This window comes from Brachypodium distachyon, chromosome 2, assembly GCF_000005505.3.
Source record: "Brachypodium distachyon strain Bd21 chromosome 2, Brachypodium_distachyon_v3.0, whole genome shotgun sequence".
NCBI classification, from domain to species: Eukaryota; Viridiplantae; Streptophyta; class Magnoliopsida; order Poales; family Poaceae; genus Brachypodium; species Brachypodium distachyon.
The window spans coordinates 30392233-30403343 of record NC_016132.3 but is presented as its reverse complement, the minus strand read 5'-3'; the positions used below and the strand labels follow the sequence as shown (position 1 = coordinate 30403343).

General features: G+C 51.1%; 1 protein-coding gene across 1 annotated transcript; it reads left to right on the top strand.

The window, feature by feature from the left end:
- Window positions 1-1642: 1642 nt before the first annotated feature.
- LOC106866179 lies at window positions 1643-2866 on the top strand. The gene is made up of 2 exons (XM_014898935.2): window positions 1643-2469; window positions 2574-2866. The coding sequence occupies exons 1-2, from the start codon at window positions 1797-1799 to the stop codon at window positions 2588-2590; spliced, it is 690 nt and encodes a 229-aa protein (XP_014754421.2). The 5' UTR covers window positions 1643-1796; the 3' UTR covers window positions 2591-2866.
- Window positions 2867-11111: the final 8245 nt, after the last annotated feature.

Below are 11111 nucleotides of genomic sequence, written 5' to 3'. Positions count from 1 at the left end.
CCGATTCAGTTCAACCGTCGCACCGGATCTAGCAGTCCGCCGCCGGAGCTCCTCCTCGCACGTGTGGATACCGGCAGAGGTGCTGTACGTTCAGCACTTCGACTATCGCGGGATTGGATCGGCTGGATCGGATCGAGGGACTGCACTGCATCAAGGCGCCGCATCAATAATCCGCAACTGCGCGTCTAGTGGTAATCCTCGTGGCCTTCTACCTCGGCTAGATCTTGGGAGTTCGCGTAGGAAAAGTTTTTTGTTTATCTCTACGCGCCCCTTCAGTGGTATCAGAGCGGTAGCTTCTGGTATTAGGCCCTTGATCGCGCATATGTGATATGCAGTAGGCATTAGATTGGATCTAGTTGCTGTTTTGGTGGTCGGTCTATGAGATAGATCGGTTTTGTACAAGGTTGATTGGATCAATCATACTCGGGGATATGGATGATCTGTTGTCCGTGATCATACTGCTAAGGTCGTGGAACGACATACCCCTACCGGTCGGTTTCCGCCATCGGGGTATACTGTGACACGTAAATCCAGTTGCGGTGATCGAAGATCAAAGAGTTTGGTCGAATCGGAACACAGATCGGATCTGGGTAAAATTGTTTTATCCGATGAAGAAATCCATGACCGGAATGCAGATTTGATCTGCGTTTTCCGGAACACAGATCGGACCGCCGGCTTCGCCCTGTCGTAGCGCCTTAGATGTCGTTGCGAGATTCACAACGCCGATAGATATCGTTTCTATGCATAACTTGTTTTGCAGGATGTTGTGAATGGTATGGCTTATGTGCATGTGATGTGTGTAATCCATACGTGATCTGCGTGTCACGTTTTTTGTCAGCCGGCTGGAGCCTAGGTGCTGTCATTTATTGTATAACGACCTGCGTGTCGAATTTTCCATGTAATTTCCGTTCACTAGCTAGTGTAGCTACTTGGAGAACCTGGAGGACATGCAATCCGATGTACAAGTCGGCGACATGGAGTAAGGCGGCACGTGACAAGAATTGGCACGAGTCTACTTACAAGCTTTGTGGAGATGGAGATCACCATGAAGAGAGCCATACCATTTCACATTATAATTGCTTTATTTGTGTTATTGTTATGTCTCAGTTTTACCTCTATTAGATAGTTGGTAGTTTAAATCTCTCAAAGAAGGTCTAGTCGGTCGCCCCGCCAAGTGCTGCACCATCACAAGTTGGACATTCTTGGTAGTGGGCTCATGAAATTGAGGTGCTACCAATTCTTTCCAACTAGGTGGGTTTGAGTCGGACTCTTACAGCGGAAGCACTTGGTAAGCTAGACGAGTCCATCACAACGGTTGTGGGGCTCGGGGCGAGGTAGGTCGGGAGCCGAGGCATGTGATGCCACCCGACTAACAGGAGTCGTATGAGATGCGATTGGCAAGGTGTTGCCTACCCAGATCACTTGGCGGCTAGCGGTGATGCTAAAGCTCACTAGTCGTTTTGCTTATTTAGGATCCTGAATCACTTAGTAACCATCGGAGAGATGTTGGTTCTAGTGGGAGCATAAGTATTAAAGCGTTTAATATTCCTGCTCTTTTATGAATACATGTCTTAAGTGTTTTGCATATTTTCTGTTGTAGATCAATGGCACCAAGCAACCTTCCTCATTTGTCCACTTTTGCGTTGAGGTCGATCCTAGAGAAAGATAAACTTAATGGAACTAATTTCACCAACTGGTATCGTAATCTGAGGATAGTCCTCAAGCAAGAAAAGAAGGACCATGTTCTAGACACTCCACTCCCAGATGAGCCTGATGAAGATGCGACAGTCGCTGTCATGAATGCCCACCGTAAGGCTAGAGATGAGTCTACGGAAATTAGCTGTCTTATGCTTGCACACATGGAACCGGACTTGCAGCAGCAGTTCGAGAATGTTGAGGCCTACGATATGATCGAAAGCCTCAAAAGTATGTTCCAGGCTCAGGCAAAGACCGAGAGGTATCAAGTCTCTCAAGCTTTGCTTGGCTGTAAGCTCAAAGACGGCGATCCACTGAGTCCGCACGTGATCAAGATGACTGGTTACGTGCAGTCTTTGGATAGGCTGGGTTTTCCCATAAGCGATGAGTTCGCTACAGATATAGTTCTGAACTCTCTTCCTAGTGCATATGCTCCGTTCATCTCGAACTATCACATGCATGGTATGGATAAGAAGCTCACTGAACTACATGGGATGCTCAAGACAGCAGAGGCTGACCTCAAGAAAGGCACCAGTCAACTGTTGATGGTGCAGAATAAGGCTAAGTTCAAGAAGGGTTCTTGGACTAAGAAGAAGAAGGCTAAGTCAGGAGGCAAAACTCAGGACTCTGTCCCGAGCGCTGCCTCAGGGACTAAGCCATCTCCTGCAGCTGGATCCACTTGCTTCTATTGCAAGACGGATGGGCACTGGAAGAGGAACTGCAGCAAGTTTTTGGCTGACAAAGCCAAGAGTGGAAGTGGGACTTCTAACTCAGGTACGCTTGTTTGTAATGTTATAGACATTTATCTTGCTGATGCACCTAACAGTTCATGGGTATATGATACCGGATCAGTAATTCACATCTGCAACTCGTTGCAGGGGCTGGTAAGAACTAGGAGCGTGGCAAGAGGCGAGGTTGATATTCGAGTCGGCAACAAAGCGAGAGTCGCTGCGTTGGAAGTCGGCACGATGCAACTTCATTTACCTTCAGGATTCTTAATGGAGCTGAATAATTGTTATTATGTTCCAGTGCTTAGTCGAAACATTATTTCTGCCTCATGTTTAATGAGACAAGGTTATGAGTCGAATATTAAGAATAATGGTTGTTCTTTATATTTGAAAGATATGTTTCACGGCTTTGCACCCGTCCTGGACGGGTTATTTATTTTGAATCTTGATAGTGAATCAGTCTATAACATAAATGTGAAAAGGTTAAAACCAAATGATCTGAATATGACTTACTTTTGGCACTGTCGGCTTGGTCATATAAGTTGGAAGCGCATGAAGAAGCTCCATGATGATGGACTTTTAACTTCGTTCGACTTGGAGTCGTTCGAGACATGCGAGTCATGCCTACTCGGCAAAATGACCAAGACGCCTTTTGCAAGGAGTTGTGAAAGGGCGTCTGACTTGTTGGATCTAATACATAGGGATGTATGTGGCCCAATGAGCACGACAGCCAGAGGTGGTTATGAGTACTTCATTACCTTCACTGATGATTTGAGTAGATATGGATATGTCTATTTAATGAAACACAAGTCGGAAGCCTTTGAGAAATTCAAGGAATTCCAGAGTGAGGTACAAAATCAACTCGGCAAGAAAATAAAGTTTCTACGGTCGGACCGTGGAGGCGAGTACATGAGCCATGAGTTTGATGACCATCTAAAGAGTTGTGGAATAGTTCCTCAGCTTACTCCACCGGGTACGCCGCAGAGGAACGGTGTATCAGAACAGCGGAATCGGACCTTGTTGGACATGGTACGATCAATGATGAGTCGAACAGATCTACCTTTGTCATTTTGGGGATATTGTCTAGAAACTGCAGCGTTCACACTAAACAGAGTACCATCGAAATCGGTAGAGAAGACACCGCATGAGATGTGGACTGGCAAAAGGCCGAGTTTGTCTTTTCTTAAGATTTGGGGCTGTGAAGCATTCGTCAAGCGACTTCAGTCGGACAAGCTCACGGCCAAGTCGGATAAGTGTATTTTCGTGGGGTATCCAAGGGAAACCTTAGGGTACTACTTCTACAACCGAGAAGAGGGCAAAGTGTTTGTCGCTCGGAACGGTGTCTTCCTTGAGAAAGAGTTTCTCAGTTGGGGAGTCAGTGGGAGCACAGTGCAACTCGAAGAAATTCGGGAGGAACCTGCTAGAGGCGAGTCAGCTACAGTCTTAGAGGCTGAGCCGGTCGTGGTATCTATGCCGGTAAAAGCACCAGAACCACGGAGATCTGCTAGATTGCAAAGTGCTCGTGAAGTATTACTGTTAGACAGTGATGAGCCGACAACTTATTCGGAAGCGATGGTGGGATCTGATTCTGAGTCATGGCTTGGAGCCATGAGATCTGAGTTAAAGTCCATGGATGAAAATCAAGTTTGGACCTTGGTTGATCTGCCAGACGGTGCAAGACCCGTCGAGAGCAAATGGGTCTTTAAGAAGAAAACTGACATGGATGGAAATGTTTCTGTCTATAAAGCACGGCTTGTCGCGAAGGGGTTCCGACAGGTTCAAGGAGTTGACTACGACGAGACCTTCTCGCCCGTAGCGATGCTTAAGTCGGTTCGGATCATGTTAGCTATAGCAGCTTATTTCGACTATGAGATATGGCAGATGGATGTCAAGACGGCTTTCCTCAATGGAAATTTAACTGAGGACGTGTATATGATACAGCCCGAAGGTTTTGTCGATCCGGCTAACGCTGACAAGGTATGCAAACTTCAGAAATCCATTTATGGACTGAAGCAAGCATCTCGGAGTTGGAACATTCGCTTTGATGAGGTAGTTAAATCTTTTGGCTTCATCAAGAGCGATCATGATTCTTGTTTGTACAAGAAGTTTAGTGGGAGCAAAGTAAATTTTCTAATCTTATATGTGGACGACATATTATTGATGGGAAATGATGTCTTGATGTTGCAAGAAACCAAAGAATCATTGGAAAGGAGTTTCGCAATGAAAGATTTGGGTGAGGCAACTTACATACTGGGAATCAGGATCTATAGAGATAGATCTAGGCGGCTCATTGGATTGAGTCAAAGTACATATTTGGACAAAGTGTTGAAGAAATTCAACATGGAATCGTCTAAGAAGGGATTCTTACCGATGTCCCATGGTGTAAAGCTTAGCAAGACTCAGTGTCCTTCGACAACTGATGAGCGAAATCGGATGAGTGCGATCCCGTATGCTTCGGCAGTCGGATCCATCATGTATGCCATGATTTGTACTAGGCCTGATGTTTCCTATGCTCTAAGTGCAACAAGCAGATACCAGGCTGACCCTGGCGAAAGCCACTGGGTAGCAGTTAAAAACATCCTTAAGTACTTGAGAAGGACTAAGGACATGTTCCTAGTTTATGGAGGTGAGGATGAACTCAGTGTAAAGGGTTACACGGATGCGAGTTATCTCACCGACTCAGATGATTCTCGTTCGCAATCTGGATATGTGTTCGTGATGAACGGAGGGGCTGTGAGCTGGAAGAGTTCCAAGCAAGATACTGTGTCTGCGTCTACAACAGAGGCTGAGTATATTGCTGCCTCGGAGGCAGCAAAGGAAGCCGTTTGGATCAGGAATCTCCTGATTGATCTTGGTGTGGTTCAGGGCGCGTCCAATTCATTGGACGTATATTGTGACAACAATGGTGCTATCGCACAAGCCAAGGAACCTAGACAACACCAGAAGAACAAACATATACTCATGCGTTACCACCTCATTCGCCAGTTCGTCGAACAAGGTGATATCAAGTTATGCAAGGTACACACGGATGCAAACATTGCAGATCCGTTGACAAAGGCGCTACCACAGCCTAAGCATGAGGCGCACATGAGAGGTATGGGCATTAGATGTCTAGACAGATGATGTCAAGATGATTGACTCTAGTGCAAGTGGGAGACTGTTGGGAATATGCCCTAGAGGCAATCATGTATGATTTAATTCCCAATGTATTCATAAATATTATTGAGTTGTCCTTGTTTGAACATCTGATATGTATCATTGAATATGTGATTTGATTGTGGAACTATGTATTCATGTTGTTCATACTAAATTGTCCTTAGTCATTGAGGTTGTGCTGGACACATAACCTAGACTAATGTGAAAGTTGGCTGATGACTCGGTTCCACTTGTCATGGGCATGGTGATGTCATTCCAGCTTACACGGACTCGGCTAAAGAGTTTAGCGAGTCGGACTGACCCATATTGAGATGCAACGAGTAGGTCGTCATTTGCATGTCTCAATCAATGTAATCCTTAGACCTGAGGTTATCGCACAATCCGAGTTGTGGATCACCAACTTAGGTTCTGTCAAACGTTGTTCCGTAACAGGGCAGTTATAAAGGCAGAGTTCGGGTTGACTGAGAATCAAGCTGTGTGATGTGGATAACCAAGATGGGATTTTGCCCCTCCGACTGGAGAGATATTCTCTGGGCCCTCTCGAGTGATATGATTCGGGAAGCATGGCCATGCGCGACTTGGTTAATTGTTAACCGGGTCGATCGACTAAGAGTTAGTCGGATGAATCGTATATCACAGATCGAGAAGAGAGTTGAACTATTAAAGGGATGACGATTAATCGCCTATAGTTCGACAAGGTATATCGTGAGGCAAAAAGGGACTAAGACGTATGTCACATTGGAAGGTACGTCGTCATGACTCGATGGTACTTGGGAGTCGGCACGTTCTGCTAGGAGCCGCTACCGATTGATCGATTGTGAGTCGGACTCCAATCGTGTCCAAGTCGCCATGAGCCTGTGGGGTCACACACTTAAGAGCGGGAGCAAGTATTTGGTCGGGTTGGACCCGAACTGGAATTGGGCTGACAATGCGAGTTGGACTCGCAGGGTGGATGGGCCACAAGGCTTGGAGCCCACTTCCACTCGATATATAAGCAGGGGCGTGGGATGCCTAAAGGGCACGGTTTTTTCCACTCTCATGCGTTGAGAACCCTAGCCCGATTCAGTTCAACCGTCGCACCGGATCTAGCAGTCCGCCGCCGGAGCTCCTCCTCGCACGTGTGGATACCGGCAGAGGTGCTGTACGTTCAGCACTTCGACGATCGCGGGATTGGATCGGCTGGATCGGATCGAGGGACTGCACTGCATCAAGGCGCCGCATCAATAATCCGCAACTGCGCGTCTAGTGGTAATCCTCGTGGCCTTCTACCTCGGCTAGATCTTGGGAGTTCGCGTAGGAAAATTTTTTTGTTTATCTCTACGCGCCCCTTCACGAGCGCCCCAAACTTCCCCACCATGTCGGAGAAGAATGGGATGAGGGTGTTGACGTCCGTGCCGTCCACCTTCGCGGCCTGCAGCTCAAACCTCGGCAGCAGCTCGCGTACGGCCTGGGCGATCTCGTGCAGTTTCTCGGTCTCCCTCCGCCACTGCTTCGCCAACTTGTCGTGGTTGCCTCGCGCCAGCGCCACCGCATGCTTGGGCTTGCGGAGGAGTTCCGTGACCCGCACGAACTCCTTGGCCTTGCCCACATTGTCCTCGCCCATCTTGACGAGTTCGCCCTGGGCGGTGGCCAATTCGGACTTGAGATGGGCGCTCCTTTCCTTGGCGGAATTGAGTTCCTTCTCTCGTCGTGCCAACGCTGCTGCCGCGTCCTCCGTGGCCTTGGCCTGCAACGCCTGGAGCTGGGAGGAGTAGCTGCTGACCAGCTCGCTCTTCTCGTTGAGGCGAGCTTGGGCTGTTGCAAGCACCTCCTCGTGCTCCATGTTGGCCTTCTCCCGCGCCGCGGCCAGCGAGTCCAGTACTTGCTGGTGCTCGGCGCGTTGGGCCTCCAGCTGCCGTTTGGAGCTCTCCCTCGGGGACGACCGGCATTGCGACCTCATCCCTGGCTTGCCGAGCCAGGCGGGTCTCCTCCCTCAGCCGGGAGAGCTCCTGCCGCTCCCTCTCGACATCCTACCGCACTTCGCCCAGCTGCCCTTCGCGAGCCCGTGGTGCTCCCTCGCCTTGTTGAATGAGGTGACGAACATCAATTGCTGCTCCTTCATGGCGTCCAAAAACTGGTGCCCCTGATCGTAGATACTTGGGTCCCAGGTGATTGGGTGCCAAGTCGCCCCGGCAAGGATGCCGAGGTCTAGGCTGGAAGTAGTGGCAGACGAGGACGAGACCCTCGCTGCGCTGGTCTGGCCGGGGGGAGCATCGTCCCCTTGCAGGGGAGCCGCCTGCTGGTCCCCAGCCACGTCTTCCTCCAGACCCGTGCCAGCGAGTTGCGGGTCTGGTGGGGGGTGGGGGGGCACGCCCCCGGCAGGAGTCGCCTCCGACTGAGCGGCTGCGGGGTCCACGCCTTCGGCCTGCGAGGCCGGGGATGCGCCGTCGAGCACCACTCCGGTCGCGGCGGTGGGTGCCACCACCGTCGTATCTGGGGCAGCGGGGCTTGGCGCAGGAGCCGCCTCCGGCTCGTCCCTCAGCTATGCGTCCTCGACGTCTGAGGTGAGGTTGATCACCATAACGCCTGCCATGCTTTGCAGTCGTGTGGTGTCGCCGGGCCTCATGTACATCCACGCGGGGCGGGACCGCAGCTGCAGCGGCGTGATGCGCCGGCTGATGTAGGTGCGCACCACATCCAGATCGGTGAGCCCCGCTAGCCGCAGGGCCTTGATCTTCTGGATGATGGGAAGGAGTTCCGCGTCTCGGCTGTAGCGGTCCCGCCAGCTGCCATTACTCGCTGGCAACTCAGAGGGCGCATGAATGAACTCGTCGGGCTCATCCACGCGAACCCAACACCAGCTCCCATGCCACTCCTTCTCGATCTTCTTCTCGCTCCGCACGATGAACTCCGACTTCATCTTGTCGCGGGCGTGGAACGAGACCCCTGATGACATCGCTCCCGACTGCTCGACGCGCGGGTAGAAGTAATGACGGAACAACACCACCGATGGCATCACCCCGACAAACCCCTCACAGAGAAATTGGAAGACGGCGAGAAGGAAGAGGGAAGTGGGGTGGAGCTGCGCAACCTTCAGCTGCTACGCCGCCATGAGAGCCTGGACACAGAGGGAGTACGGAGGTACGAACCCAGAAAGGATGAAGCGGCTGAACACCCGGAATTCGTTGTCCTGGTGGTCGCCGCCGGCGGGGAAGATGAGCGTCTCACCATACTCGTTGAACGAGGACGCGACGGCGTGCCGGATCTTGTCGACCCCCTCGCCGTTGTAGCCGGGCTTGAAGAAGGCCCACGTGGCCCTCATCTCCCGGTTCTTCTGGTCCTTCTCCGACAAGGATTTCTTGGGGGCTTTCTCGCCCTTATCGACCGCTGAGCTCGTGGAACCCTTCCCTCTCTTGGGGGCCTTGGGCGTCATGGAGGATGTGGGTGGCGATGAACAAGATTGGGAGCGCAAGGAGGAATGGGGATGAGGAAGATGAACTCGGGGCTAAGTGATTTCCCCTCAGTGCAGCGGTGAGGTTTTATAGCACCCCAGCGCTGAGTAACGGTTACATCCGCACCCTACGGGTGCGCTGGGGATAACTACGTTTTAAGAGGGGAATGCAAGACGTGGCCTTAACCACCCGCGATTGAGGGGAAGGTTAGGGCGGAAATCTTGCCCCCACCGCTCCGCCCATAACGGCGGAGTCCTTGGAGCGGCGCATGGTCGGAAGCCCGAAACGACTCAGGACCCACGCGTCGGTTAGGGCGTCGCCCGGCAACGGACCAAGGAAGATTTCGCCCGGGAACAGGCGTTGCCGGCCCACGCCCGGGGGCTACTGTCGCACCAGTGGCACCCTGTGTACCACCGTTGCTTAACGCGTGGGTCGCCTCACTTGCTCCCCGCAAGGATGGCACCCCGGGCAGCGCGGTGCGAGCTGCCCGGGAAGCCACCAGCCCGGTAGAATTAGCCGGGTTGCGGGGGTTGCCCCGAAGGGCAGCGTGAAGGTTTCCGTCAGGGCGCCCCCCGGGAAGGTCACTTGCCGGGGAGGGTGTTCCCTGGCGCAGGCGCTTACAACAGGGCCGATGCCCAATGCAAGCAGAGTATTGGCACCACGTGGCCGCCCGGCAGGCTCCTTTTGTGCAGGGCTGGTCAGGGCGTGGAGTATGGCACAAGCAAGCATTAAATGCTCCGACAGAAGGGTGGTTCCCTGTCTAGTCAGCCCACAGTGAGTGGCTCGCAGTGAATCTAAGGCACGTACCGCCCTAGCTACAACACTTTGCACCATGCATGCATGCCAGCGCAGCAAGGGCAAGCTGCCTAGGGTATTTGCTCGACACTTGTCCCCCATACACCGAGGCACCTGTAACATCCCAAATTTTCAAATTCGGATGTTCGCATCTTTTCATTTTTGATGCATATCACCTTGATCATATCTTAAAATTTTGGTGTTCGTTATGATGCATTATTGAAAGTGTTTGAAATGGTGTTTTGGAATGTGTTAGGTTGATAGAAAGTGATCTGAGAATTTTCTAAAATTTAAAAATGCATTCTAGGATTTTATTTGGATTTATTTAAAGCTTAAAAACATTAAAAATATTTTTATTATTTTATTTTTGAGTGGGAATATTTTCCTGGACTTTAAATGAAATATATTATTTTACAGAATTTTTGACTTTTTTGGAAGCCATTTGATATTTTAAATGATTTAAAAAGATTTTCGGGTGAATTATAGATCCTAGAAAGTATTTTATAATATTTTTCTTTATTCTTTTTCTTTTTCTCTGGAATTACGCTTCCTCCGCGGGAAAGCGTATTCTCGGAGAAATACGTTTTCAACCTTTTTCTTCTCTCTCTCTCTCTCTCCGACATGTGGGGCCCACACGTCATCCCCTACCTCCGGCCATTCTGCCCACGACCGCCGGCGCTCGCGATCTCTGGCCGCGCCGCCGCCGCTTGCCGCGCAACCGCCGCCGCCGCTGATCCGCGCCTCCGATCCCTGCCCGCGCCATCCCGTGCCCGCACGCCCCACGGCAACCGCCGCACCCCGACCGCCTCGCCCACGCACCCCGACCCTATAAAAGCGCCCGCACCCCCTCTCTCGCACGCCCTTGCCTGCACTCGCGCGCCCGCGCTCCCCGCACGCCTGCACCCCCAAATTCTGGCCAAACCGCCGCCGCCGCTGCCCAACTCCGAAGGTTCGCCGACCCATTCGCAAATCTGCTTGCACCGTTGGACTCCCCGCGACGCCGGGAATCTTCCCCAACTCTTCATCTTCTTCCCCGAGTCCCGATTCGTCAATCCGTTCATCTCCGGAGAGATTTGAGTATGAAATTTGTTCATCTCTTCTGTCTTCGATTAGCCTTGTTCTTGCGTCGATTGTTAGCAGACCGTTGATCATTATATGCTCTAGCTTTCACCATTGTGTACAGTGAATGTTTCTCTATAATTTCTCTGTAGATAGTAGACGTAGATGGTTCATTTTGAGCACTGCATCGTCATTGCAAAATTGTATTCTAAGCAGCCTCTCTGCCGTATCTCTGCCACGGCAGGAA

Bases quoted from the DNA above. Each gene is read 5' to 3' on its own strand.
- LOC106866179 (XM_014898935.2), top strand. From the start codon at position 1,797: ATGAATGCCCACCGTAAGGCTAGAGATGAGTCTACGGAAATTAGCTGT.